Source organism: Diabrotica undecimpunctata, chromosome 2 (assembly GCF_040954645.1).
Source record: "Diabrotica undecimpunctata isolate CICGRU chromosome 2, icDiaUnde3, whole genome shotgun sequence".
Classification (NCBI taxonomy): domain Eukaryota; kingdom Metazoa; phylum Arthropoda; class Insecta; order Coleoptera; family Chrysomelidae; genus Diabrotica; species Diabrotica undecimpunctata.
In genome coordinates this window covers 13,149,876-13,164,319 of record NC_092804.1, presented here as the reverse complement: position 1 = coordinate 13,164,319, position 14,444 = coordinate 13,149,876, and the positions used below count along the sequence as shown (strand labels likewise).

At 32.4% G+C, this 14,444-nt stretch overlaps 1 protein-coding gene across 1 annotated transcript in view; it reads left to right on the top strand.

Annotated features, from left to right (window-relative positions):
• LOC140433617 (cell adhesion molecule Dscam1-like) overlaps positions 1-14,444 on the top strand; it is a 757,823-nt gene that overhangs the window by 709,955 nt on the left and 33,424 nt on the right. Inside the window, exon 8 of the mRNA XM_072521600.1 lies at positions 12,240-12,445. Within this exon, the coding sequence (XP_072377701.1) occupies positions 12,240-12,445 (206 nt within the window). The remainder of the gene's footprint in view (positions 1-12,239; positions 12,446-14,444) is intronic.

The following is a 14,444-nucleotide window of genomic DNA, read 5'->3' as shown; positions in this document are numbered from 1 at the left end:
ATACAAATTATTTTCAAGGAATTTATAGGAAGTCTACGTTCAACAATTTCATGACATTATTGGATGTTCAGTTTTGTGAAAGCGTCTATGTTAGGGAGATTAAAGGAGCACACACGAGTTTTTCAGGGATTTTGGCTGAAAATTGATTCATAGTTTATTTTTATTATGTAATAATAGGTGTATCGTCTATATAATAGAAGTTCTAGTATCTACCGGTATGGATCGTTCGTTTGTGTAAATGTTATACAGTTTAGGTGCCTTTATACTACCCCAAGCGAGACCGTTCTTCATCTGCTATTCTTATCATTGAGTGATACAAAAAATATTCTATTGTGTAGGCATACGCAGACAATATAAGCGAGTTTGTTATTTAAGGGGATATCATATAGTTTTTGGAGAAATATTCTGTAATTTAAGGTGTCGTAAGCGGCATTGAGATTGAAAAATACCACCCCTGATACCCGATATTTTTCGTACCCGTCTTTGATTTAGTATTTGTGATGTACGTGATCTTCCCTGTCTACAGCCACTTTTGTCTTTTAATTTAAGTTTTTCTTCTAATATCGGTGATATCATATTAACGATATTGTGCAAAAGTATTTTGAATAGCTGACAAAATAAAGATATTAGCCGATAGTTTTTGTGGTCGTTGGAGTGTTTGCCAGGCTTAAGCAAGGTAACAACTTTGGCTTGTCTCTATACTTTGGGTATCTCCTAATTTGAATACAGTTGTTCATCATCTGGATAAGTCATTGTAGTGTTTTGGTCCAGATTTCGTAATAAGCTTTGTGCTCAGATCCTCAAGGTCGGTAGTTGTGTTATTTTTCATTAAATATGTAGATGGTGGATCCAAGCTCCACGTTGTTAAAAGGTTCTCTCAGCTGACTGGTTTTGTCCTTTCTTACTTTCCGACAGAAATAGTATGTCTATATCTATAATGTGGTTTTCAGCAATCAGCTATATACCAAATACCCTAGGTTAGTCCCTATATGTGTTTCCTGTACTAGAAATTAGTCAGATTCGTGTTAACTCATATGTCTGATAGATTTAAGTAAAGTAAAGTTTCTTGATTTTTAGATATACCCTTAACAGTTATAGACATATGTTATTAGAATAGTTAGTCCTAAAAAGGACCAATTTGACAAAATCATATTAAAGGGGTGACTGAAGAATTAGCTGATTAATTAATTAATCATTACCCGGGGTATGACCGATTGCGGTGGTCTTATTAGTACTCCAATCTTCCTAAAGGCTCGTTCTTTAAACCCCATAAGTAATGCGTAATCTTTTTATTAAAAATTTAAATTTTACATGCCGTGTATTACTTTTTGACGATATGTCGAATCAGATTTGTATAGTAATAATTTTAGGTTCTAAAGAGCCTCTTTGTGGAAAATAAATAAGTTTGTAATATCGGTCGCAACTCATATATAGATAATAAAAAAATATACAATTAAAATAAGTGTAAATAATTTCAACTACATACATCGGCGCCACTGTTCAGGTGATGGGTTTATTACAGATATCAAAGTTTACATTTTAATTCAATGTTCTATTTACGTATCTTCAATATTAAAAAAGTAGGAAAACACATGTTTATGCTTTTATTATTTTAAATCTATTCTGGTTTCTTTCTAGAGTTCCGTCTTTTTTGAACGACCTGTGTTCTTTTTTCAATTGGGCACTTGTCTAAAGCTATGACAAATACTCTGTCCTCTGCTATTCTACATTAATATGACATTCATTATTTTCTCTAAACACTCTGTCCTCTGCTGTTCTACATTAATATGACTGATTTATTTTATCTTTCTTGCAGCTATTTTAATGTTTATCCTGTGTATCTTCTTCTTCTTCTTCTTTTTCTTTTTATATAGACATAACTCTGTCTGTTTTTCATTATGCTTCCAGTAAGTTGCCTTTCCATCGTTTTCGTGGTGTTCCTACTGATCGTCTTCCTATGGGTTAACCGTCTCTTGCCGTCTTTATTGTTTTATTTGTTGTCATTCGGCTTATATGATCGTTCCGTTCTACTCTTCTATTTCTTAACCAGTTCTTGATGTTCTTCACCTTGCATCTACGTCGTATATCTGTACTTCTAGCTCTGTCCCATAGTGTCTTACCATCAATTTTTCTAAGTGTTTTCATCTCTGCTGTTTCACATCCTTTTTGTCCTCTCTGTATCAGGTCTTGTTTCTGCCGCGTATGTCATTATTGGTCTGATGACTGTTTTGTAAATTCTGCCTTTCGTTTCTTTTCCGATATTTTTATTTCTTCATAATGTTTCTTTTAGGCAGCCTGAGGCTCTGTTTGCTCTATTCACTGGATCTTTCACTTCAGTTTCGAGCTTTCCCTAGCTAGATAATGTGATGCCTAGATATTTAAGCTCCAACCCTTGTTCTATTATCTGACCTTTTAGCTCCAATTAACATCTTAGTAAATTTGCGGTTGTAACCATGCATTTTGTCTCTTTTGGGGAAATTAACATGTTAAATTTTCTGGCGGTTATATGAAATTGGAGCAGCGTACGTTGTAAATCATCTTCACTTTGAAAGAGTAGTATTGCGTCGTCTGCACAGCAGATTATTATTATATTATATAATATTTGTTTTTCCTCCATTTGGTATCCTTTTTTAGTTCTTACTTTTTTATTATTTCATCCATAATCAGGTTGAATAATAGAGGACTCAGGGAATATTCCTGTCTCATTCCATTGTCAGCTTCAATAGGGTCGGTTAGTTCTTCTTCTTCTTTTACTTTGATTGTGTTGTTTTAGTATATATTCTCGATCGTTTTGATTTTTCCTTTTCATATCTCTCTTGCGTACAATAAGTGGATAACGTTTTTTAATTTGTGTATCTTCTGTATATCAGTATTTCTTCTGTGTATTAAAAGTTAAATTTTGGTTATTACTTCTTAAGATTCTCTTAACGTGTTTATTAATTGTCTTGTTTCATGTGTATCAAGATATGTGTATCATGATAGATTGTAATGCATATTTCATTTAATGTAATTAAAGTGCTCTTTGCGTTTGCCAATTACTATCTCACTTCTTCAGTGATAGGTCTTTTTTTCCTCATCAATAACCTTATCCTCGCGCGATACAGCTATTTTAACCCTCTATAGCCCCGTGTGTACTCAAGGCAACAAAGGAGTTTTTGATGCAGAAAACTTTTTTAAAACAATTTCCGACTCTAAGATGCCCTCTGTTAATTTCAGGCAACATTTGGTTATACATTTTAATGCACTCTATGAACCTATGACGAAACTTGGAAATGTTTAACAGTATGTCAAATGGACATGGCTGCCTTATTAGTTTGTATTTTCGATAGTGATTTATTGTTATAAATTGTGTACAATTTATATAAAAATATATACCGAGGCATTATATCAGCATTTATATATTGATTACCGTTGAAATTTGTTTATTTTATTGTGTTGTTTCAGTACTGTGATAAAAAACAGGTATGTTCCTGTTTTGGAATCCACACTGGACCATATTATTTTAAATTATTTTTTTAGGATGGATACAAAAACGTTCTACGGGAAAAGCAGTAAATATCCGAGGAATCCAAAGACTCTGACTTTGACAGTGATAATAAGAGAGTGATAATGAATTTTCCATAGGTACTCAGATATCAATCGATCCAGGATCAAATAAAATGGAAAATGAAGACGATTTGTACGAAGCAAATTTAAACCAGCTCAAATAGTTGACACTATATCTAGAAATCGCTGGGAAGAAATAGAAACTAAAATTCATTTTAATAATAACGAAAATATGCTCAACAATAATGATAAGTTATACAAAATTAGACCATTCATCAACGGTCCATTTCAAAATTTCCAGAGTATTCCAATGAGTGAAAAATTGTGTATTGATGAACAAATGATACCATTCAAAGGGGCACATTCTTTAAAACAATATATGAAGAATAAACCCAAAAAATGGGGATACAAGGCATTTGTTTTGCGTGATAGCAATGGTATTGTTTATAACTGGGAATTATATACAGGAACTGTTGAACATTCTCTTTATTTACCTAATGTAGACACCAGCGGTAATGTAGTAATAAGATTGTGTGAGATAGTCGAACCAACCAAACAAATACTATAAAGTATATTTTGACAACTGGTTTAATAGCATTCAGTTGCAGATTGAAATGGAAAAACGTGGACTGCAATGTTTGGGAACTGTTCGTCCAAACAGACTGCCTAATTGCCATTTTTCTGATGACAAGAATATGAAGAAACAGGGTAGAGGTACTGTAGAAGAAAAGCACGCTACAGTAGATGGCATAAGACTACCAGCGTTAAAGTGGTACGATAATAAACCGGTTCATTTGCTTAGTACATTTGTTGGTTCTGAGCCTACTTCGTAAGTCAAGAGGTGGATAAGAAACAAAAATCAAGAATTATTGTATGCTGTCCAAATTCAGTGCAATTTTATAATAAATTTATGAGAGGTGTCGATCTTATGAATTCACTAATTGCTCTTTACCGAACAGACATAAAATATAAAAAGTGGTATCTAAAAATATTTTTTCACTTTCTGGATTTAGCTGTTGTTAACAGCTGGTTGTTATATCGTCGTGATTGCGATTACTTTGAAAGAAAAATCAGTTGCCTTTGTTACAGTTTAAGTCCCACTTATGTAGCGTACTGTTAGCAAGAACTGACCAGATCAAAAACAAAGGACGTCCCAGGCTCAGTGAAATTGAGAACGAAATTGTAAAAAAACGGAAGAGAGGACCTACTGCTATTGTACCACCGAAGGAAGTTAGGCTTGACCAAACCTTTGACTGGCCCGTATTTTCAAAAAAAGGGGAGATGCAAAAAACCAGGATGCTGTAATACTTCTAAAGTAATGTGCGATAAATGTAACGTTGCTTTATCTTTTACAACTACAAATATTTGTTTTTTTGATTGGCATAATAAATAAGTATATAACTTCATTCGTTAGTTTTTGCTGCCCACAGTTGCCTGGGGGCAATACTCCCAAAACTCTCCCCAAACAAAATTTAAAAAATCTAAAAAAAATACTAGTTGTAAATGGATGGATATTTGAGCACATATAAGTTTACATTAGTTTATTTTTATATTTAAGTATTAAGTTTATATTAAGTTTACAAAAAAAGTAGGGGCAATAGAGGGCTAAGATATTTATATTTCACTATATGCTCTATCATTTGGTTTTCATTTCAAATTAGCACCTATGACGAAATTTATAATATCTAAGATCTAGTGCTTTCATATGAAACTGGAATAAAACACTTGGTAGATAATATTTATTCGTTTTGAGTACACTTTTTTTAGAACCTAGTATATAAAAGAATAAATATTTGTCTGTTCAGTGTTTTCCAAGTCTGTAAAACATAAACAGGCTTAAATATTAGATTATACATTTATTAAGAATGTTCAATTTCTAAATTGAAGATTTTGTATTTAAAAATTTACATTTACGTTTTTACATTTTATTTGACGTTTTAATCTTTTAATCGGAGTTCATTTTTCGAAAAACTATAAAATTGTGAGAACAAATTGCTATGTAAAAGTACAAGGCACTATTCTCATGCTGTGAGCTTTGCTGCTCTGTTACTTTTATAACGCTATTTTTAATTTATTGTCAATATTTTTGAGGCGGGTTTCCTTAAATGACCATTTTTAAGGTTAGTACGTTTGATTAAATGAAATTGACATTAATTTGATAGTTTCCATTTTATTAGTACTGATGGTATATGACTAGCATCTGTTGGTTCTATATATCAATTTGAAAGTAAGAGCACTCTCTTGTTAGTAATTTCAGTGTAAATTGTGACGAAACCAGAAATAACCCATAATATTCTCCCCGTGTGATCTTAGTATTTCCGTTGATTGAATAGTATAGGGTATCCAATATTTTAATCAACGGTATGTCAGAGTTTTATTAATTTTTATATATATTTGCAAAATGAAGAAGAAAGTTCAGTACAGGCAGTTAAACCGCTGATCTGTCAATTTAGAAGTAAGAGCAAGTACCAACTTGCTGAAAAGCATACCATACACAAAAGGGGTAATAAAATGTACTGCACAAACTATAGCGATATAAGCTATATATAAGCTATATATCTATTAATTATTAGGATATACAGTATTTTTTCTGATACACCTGGAACGATTGAGTGAATAGGTGAACTATCAAATAGGAGACTATTAGTGTGGAATTAGGAACACTAATAAATCGTTGATCAATTATTCACTATTAGGCAGTTAATGAGAAATGTTGGGAATACAAAAAAAAAACATTAAACTAGTAATTTATAGATTTTAAACAAGCACTGATATAATCATAAGAATAAAACTATGAAATACCATGGCAGAACTAGACTTAAATAATAAACTAATTAATTTAACAAGGACTAATATACAAGTAAAGACTTCAAGGTAAACTATCGACTTATTTTCAAATGTACTGCAAAGTTATTTAAAAAATGTGACCGAATTAGCGTAACACCTGTTTTGAAAACTAAATATTATGAGACGAATTGGGGATATTATATTACACAAACTAAACCGCTTGCCTACAAAAAATATTAGGAAAATACGATACGGTGAGAAAGACTAATGACTTTACAGCTAATTGCCACATAAGTATCAATGTAACTATAGCTCACAAAATGGGTTCAATTACATTGCAATTTTTAAATTTTTCGTGATAAAATGAAGTGATTGATTGTTGTTTTGAAAAGGTAAGTTGTTTTTTATTTTTGTATTCCTATCATCTGATATTGTAATATCAACAACATTTTTCATAATATATTCTAAAATAACGAAATTACTAATAACGAACAAAAGTTTTATTAATTTCTTGTTAATATAATTATGTAAAAATTCTTTCTTTCTTTCTTTCTTTCTCCCCTTCCTTTTACCCTAATAGGGTGTCGGATTTGGGCTAGCTATTTTAATTTCCATTTACCCACCTCTTCCATTCTTTTCTGTTTCCTGCCATTATTTTCAGTTCCTCGAGTGATTTTTGTTTAAGTTTTCCCGCCTCTACTACTTGCTGTATCCATTTTTTTCTTGGTCTGCCTCTTTTTCTTTTTCCGATGTTTTTTGCTTCATAAATTTTTCTTGTTATTCTATTGGATTGCATCCTCATCATATGCCCATACCAGTTCATTTGTCTCTTTGCTATTTTGTTCATTATCGGTTCCTGGTTTGCCATTCTCCTAATAGTCTCGTTGCTTAATCTATCCCATTTTGTCTTTCCAACTATCCTTCTTAGATGTCTCATCTCCATTGCGTTTATCCTGCTCTTATGTTTTTCCAGAATTGTCCAGTTTTCACTTGCATAGAGCACAGTCGGTATCACTATTGTGTTATATATTTTTATTCTTGTTTCTCGTGCAAGTTCTCTTTTTCCCATTATTGGGGCTAACGCATAATATAACTTGTTTGATTTCTTTGCTCTATTTGTTATTTCCCAGTCTATTTTTCCATCATTAGTTATTATACTTCCCAGGTATTCGTAAGTTGTTACTATTTCCAATTCTGAGTTTTTACATTTTATCTTTATTTGATTATCTTCCTTATCTCCTTTGCCGCTGATTATCATTATCTTACTTTTTTCCTCGTTTATCTCCATTTTAAGTTCTTCTATTTGTTCTACCCATATATCCATTAGTTTCTGCATTTTATTCTCGGAATCTGCTATTAGTACTATGTCGTCTGCATACATTAAGGGCTCTATTGTTACCGGTTGTAATCTGCGGTAACCTATTATTGTCTGTAGTTGATTAGTTCTGACTGTAGTGTTTCTTATCAATTCGTTCATTACTATTATGAATAGCAAAGGGCTGAGACTATCTCCTTGTTTAATACCTCTCTTCCAATTAAATGCTTCCGATCTTTCCCTGTTATTTGTACCCTTCCTTTTACCTCTTTGTAAGTACTTTCTATAATTTTTATCAATGCATTAGGTACGTTAATTTTCCTCAAGCATTTCCCTATAATATGTCTTTCTATCGTGTCAAATGCTGCTCTTAGGTCTATGAATGCTAATACTAGTTTTTTCCCCGTATCTATGATTCTTTCTATTAGGTTTATAATGATATATATGTTGTCATTTGTCTGTCTTCCCGGTCTAAATGCCATTTGTTCGTCTCCCAATACCATTTCTACTTCTTGTCTTAGTCTCTTCTCTATTATTTTCGTATATATTTTAAAGCACACCGATGACAGGCATATTGCCCTATAGTTGTCGCAGTTTACATGTTCTTCTTTTTTGTATATTGGCACGATGATATTGTTCTGCCAGTCTTTAGGGATTGTTTGTTTTTCCCACGCCTCTTTATATATTTTCCATAGCCAGTTTATTCCTTCTTCTCCCATGTATTTTACCATTTCCGGTTCAATTTCATCATCTCCACCTGCCTTGCCTATTTTTATATTTGATAATCCTTCTATTACTTCTTCTCTACTTATTTGCTCTGGCTCTGTGTTTTCTTCGCCTTCATTGATTATATTGTCTTCCTTTATCACTTCGGTATCAATTTTATTTAGGCTAACCGCTACTGTTTTTTTCTTCAGCGTTTCTTCTTAATCTACATTAATGTTATATTACAATTCTTTCTGGAACGAGCTATAATTTTTCTCAAATAACCATTTTGTGTGGTTTAGTCGCCTTAAGGTTTAGCATACTTTGTCAGATGCTCTTTAAAGTCTCTTTTAATATTAATATCGTTTGAGAAATTTTTCCCAGATACTTATATTTCGTTTTGATTTTTAATCTTCTTTTAATGTTAGTTTAAATGGTCTAGTAGTGTGTTCGTACAGTTCAGTTATAAGCAAAATTAGGTGTTGTTGTACACCTAATTCTTTTAGTACAGTCATAAGTGTATCCATTTGACTCTGTGGAACGCTTTACGATAGTCTATAAAACAAATCCATAGTGGGATATTTAATTCCCTAGACGTTATACTTATCTTGGACTTACTATAATAGTTTTAAAATTAAATGTTTAGTAAAAATCTCTACGCGACTTTAATGCATTAAATATTTTAATTAAAAATCGACATATCTATTGAAATTAGACAGTAAAAAAGTATGTTACTAAAGATTGATTTATAAATTATTGTAGTTTAAATTCAACTACGCTATGAAACAAATATTGCATGTCATAAACTGCAGTAATCCAAAAATTATAAAGATCTCCCTGTTGTTTGAGTTTTCTTTAATTAATAGGGTAACAAACATTATAATCCTACCGAAGGGGCCTCTAATTTCATAAACTGTTACACGATTACTCTATCCGATCTACGTACATTTATGAACTAAATGTTTTAGTGACAATGCCTTTTAATAAAAAATACTAATTAATAAAAATGGAAACTTAACATTTCCAAGTTTATAATAGACACTTTCTTATGTTTAAAAATATATAAAATAAGTAATATAAATTACCGCCTTGTTTATTAAAACTAAACAGTAAAATAAAGTTATGTGTCGGTTAACAATTTATATTTAACTACATTAGCCAAATAATCCTGAAATTCCTTCATGACTAAATTGATGGATATTTAAATAAATTTCAAGTGTTAAAATGTACCTGCTGTAAAATTTGAAAATCTACTACTAATACAATTATTGGCAACATCTCAGGAGTTTAGAAATGTACGCAACATGGTAAATACGGATCCCAAAAATGGTTTATCCTATTGTGGAGTCCACTTAATGCTACATGTTGGTCGGAGTCTACATAAAGCGCTACTTAGATAATAATATACACGGTGTATATTCTACTGGAGTTAGTATAATACCGTTTTAGAACGGAGCTTACATTAACCGCTAGATGTATATATATATATATATATATACAGTCCTCTCTCTCTATAACGATATGCAAGGGACCGCCAATTTTCATCGTTATAAGGAGAGATCTTTATACAGAGAGAGACAAAAATCGTTACTGTAACATTAATAATAATGTACTAAATAACCTATTGTAGTTTGAAAATTAATTAAATCGATTATAAATGAATTAATACTGTATATACTTGTACTTGCAAAACCGATTAAGTACTTTTGTTGCATCCAATCCCTGCTCAGATGTCGGATCTGGTTCTAGCTCTGCTTCTATTTCTGGGTCACTATTTTCTTCTTCTACTTCTACACGAACTGCTTGTAGGATGTGCTCGTCAGAAAATCCAGATGTTGCAGCTATATTTTTATTATCTTTTTAGAAATCTGTTAGCTCTTCCGGTCCATAGGTGATAGGAAGTTCAAGCTGTCTGGCCTAAACAGCTAACGGCAGGTTATCTTCATCGTCAGTCATTCCTTGATCTTTTAGCCATTCTGCGTGTTTGAAGAAATGTTTTATCGTATTGCTTGTCACCTCGTCTAAGGATTTTCTAATCATTAGGATGACGTCAAGAATATTTAGTTTGAGATCGCCATTGTTCTTTACCAATTTCATCAAAAATCTTCTCCTGTAATGGATTTTCAAACTATTGATGACACTTTGGTCCATGGGCTGAAGAACACTCGTTTTTTTTTGCTGGCAGAATACAACGTTCAACGTTTTGAAGATCGCACAGTACAGGATGAGCAGGCCAATTGTCTACAAGCAGAAGACGTTTTTCCCTTTAAGCTCGACATCTGATTTTCTTATCGCTTCTTCAAAAATTTCCAAAGTCATCCACGAACTCTTGTTTGCTTTGTAGGTCGCGGGTAGATTTTTGATGTTTTTAAAGCAACGTGGGTTTTTCGACCTCTATATCACTAATAATTTTCTCTTCACTGAACCTGGTATGTTAGCGGCCACTAACACCGTAATGCATTCCTTAGAGAGTTTTCCACCAACGCATTTTTCCGATTTAAATTTTAAAGTTCTGTTTTTGTGTCATTTTAAAAAATAATCCAGTCTCATCAGCATTGGAAATGTCATCTGACGCATATAGTGCCTTCAGTCCAGGCCACACGTTTTCTAGCCAATTATCCGTTACGTTTTTGTTAATATCGCGAGCCTCTCCGCTAATATGTCCGTAGTTGATCTTGTGCTGCAGCTTGCACATGCTATTCCAACCCTCAGCTGCCTTGAAATTCTTAATTCCAAGCTCTGTTGCAAAAAACTCAGCTTTTGTCCTGACGACATGCGCAGAAAGTAGAATATGGTTCATACGCTGCTGCTGCTAGAAGCATTGAAGCATAGCGTGATCTAAATTTTCGAACTGAGATTTCCACAACTTCTTGCTGCTACTGCTTTCAATTTCCGCTTCAAGCCACGTTTTTCTGTCCTTCCTTTCTGTCCAGTTAGGCACGCCGCCTGTACAATAAAATGGTGTCACTCAACCCTTGAATCACAATGAGTAGGAGGCGTGGTTGCATTCCTTAAGCGCAAAACAAAACAACCGCTGGACAATGACCTTGCCACTTGTGACTGAGGTAGTCTGGGCTTTAAACACAATAACACATTTGCCATCGACTATTGAACGCTGAAAAGTCATCGCTATAAGGAGAGAACGATATCGGTATAGAGAAAGAATTAATACATTGTCCTTATGGCCAACCAAACAACGTTTTTCATCGTTATAAGGAATTATCGTTATATAGGGAATCGTTATAAAGAGAGACTACTGTATATATATATATATATATATATATATATATATATATATATATATATATATATATATATATATATATATATATTATATATATATATTATATATATATATATATATATATATATATATATATATTATATATATATATTATATATATATATATATATATATATATTATATATATATATATTTCTGACTATTGGTCGTCTCAGTACGGTGCAGCCAAGTTAGAAAAAGAGCATGTTAACTTGGGAAAGGATCACAGGAGCAATGCGACCAATTTGTGGCATTAGAGTTAGAAGACCCTGATGGTTTTTAGCCAACAAGTAACAATAACTACAGAGGAAACTACAGCTACCTGGGAAAAGAAAAATCAAACGTTGAAACGTTGAAACCTTTAAAACAAAAGGAAAAGGTTAATGCAAGTTTTGAGAAACATGACATTATATTTTACGTTTATTATTCACTTTTGTAAAGAATACATCATAAAAACCACTAATAATAGATAATGCTATACGAAAATAGTAAACAAAGGATTATGTAGATGAAAATAGATCTCATAGCTGCAGTTACTGCATATTCATTGTGGATATTTCAAAAATTAGTTTTAAATAAAACCATTTTACTTTAATATTTCAGGCCAATATGTAACTATCCAGGACGACGTTATCAGCCACGTCAACATTACCAACATTAAAGCCGAGGACGGAGGAGAATATACATGTACAGCTCACAATACAGTTGGGAAAATCTCTCATAGCGCCCGAGTAAACGTGTATGGTCTGCCTTATATCAGAGACATGCATAAAATCACCGGAGTTGCCGGCATGAGTTTAATTATAAAGGTAAGTGGTAATTAATAATATACTGTAATGGGTCTGTCAAAGGGTAGCATGGTATTAATATTGATTATACTATAACTATGAATTAACTATGTTCTAAATATATATATATATATATATATATATATATATATATATATATATATATGTATATATATATATTTGGGAATTTTTAAATAGAAACTTTTTAAGTCCTGGGTTTGTCTCTCTGTTATAAATAAAACACTTATTTATTGCTTAAAACGTTTCGGCTATTTGCCATTTTCAATGGGCACTTTATTTATATAAACATTAAATAATACACTTTATATTAATGTCTGAACTTTTTGAGAGTTTAAGATGGAATGCAAAAGTGGTAGCTGACGCTCAATACATGTGACAGGTACTTCAAAACATTCTTTAGAAGTTTAATATTAATTGAAAAATTGTTATCTGACATTGACAGATGACATCCGGCAGGTATCTTAAAACAAGAGTGGGTCAAGGTCGTATCTTAAATATCTGCCAATGGTGCATTTAAAAATTGGAGAGATCTTTGATAAAGGTCGTAATATTTATAGAATTTTGATCTTTCTTAATGTGAATTATCTCTAATATGCATATTTTTGACTTTCTGTCTTTTTCTGCAATCTGTAGAATCTGTACAAATGTTTAATTTGTTGGCTGGTACACTATGTTTGTGTGAAACAAGCCTACTATGTACATATTGGTGTGTTTGTCCAATATATGTTGAATTTCCGACTTTACAACTTATTTTATAAATTAATATCATCTGATGATCTTTATTAGCATTAAGTTTAAATTTAAAAAAATATTTTCCGGATGTTCTTGACGATGTATGTCCAACATTGATGTCATATTTTTTCGACATTTGTTCAAAGAATCCAGTAATGTATGGTAGAAAAATATAGCAAAAGAGAAACAAAGAACAGAACAACAAAGAAGATTTAAAAAAAGTATGGAAAAAATACTTGGAGAAACTTTTCCACGACCTTAGAACAATACAAGATCCCACCATTGAAGAAAATTCGGGTCCCGAAATCCTACCAGAAGAAATAATGGCATCAGACAAATGAAGGATGGAAGGGCACCGGGACTTGATGAAATTCCTTCAAAACTGCTGAAGCTATTAGATGCAGGACAAATAAAAATATTAACTGAAATATTTAATGAAATACACAAGGTAGGAAAAATAATAATAGAGTGGCTTAAATCGGAGTTCGTCCATTGCTCAAAAAAAATAGGAGCAAAAGATGGTGAAGACTATGGTACATAAACCTAATCAGCCATCTGCTGAAGCTGTTTTTAAAGTCATCCACAAAATAATTTACCAGAAATGTGAGGAACAAATTGCGCTGAATCAGTTTGGATTTGTGAACGCCGTTGGTACGAGGGAAGCTCTATTTAGCGTGCAGGTATTGTTTCAGAAATGTAGAGATGTCAGCTGTGATGTTTTTGCATGCCTGATTGACTACAAGAAGGCTTTCGATAGAGTCACGCATGAACAAATGATCGAAGTGCTGAAGAGGACAGGGATTGACGAAAGAGACCTAAAAATAATAGCTAACCTGTATTGGAATTGATTAGCGGTACTTCAAACAGATGGGGAATATACAGATCAGGTCAAAATCTTAAAGAGAGTGAGACAGGGGTACATAATTTCACCACTGATATTCAATATGTACTCGGAACACATTTTTGAAGAGGCTCTAAAAGATATGATTGATGAATGATGATAGATTTATGAAAGCATCTCAATAAATGGAGTCAAGCTCAATAACCTGCGGTATGCAGATGATACAATAGTGTTTTCCAGTACCATAGAGGGCAAAAATTAATAAACAAAATAACGGAAACAAGTAGAACATATGGACTGGATATAAACACCAACATAACCAAGCTAATGATCATCAGCAAGGAAAACATAACTGGAGCAAATCTTTATGTAAACCAAACGAGAATTGAACGTGTCACTTAGTACAACTACTTGAGAACTATAAAC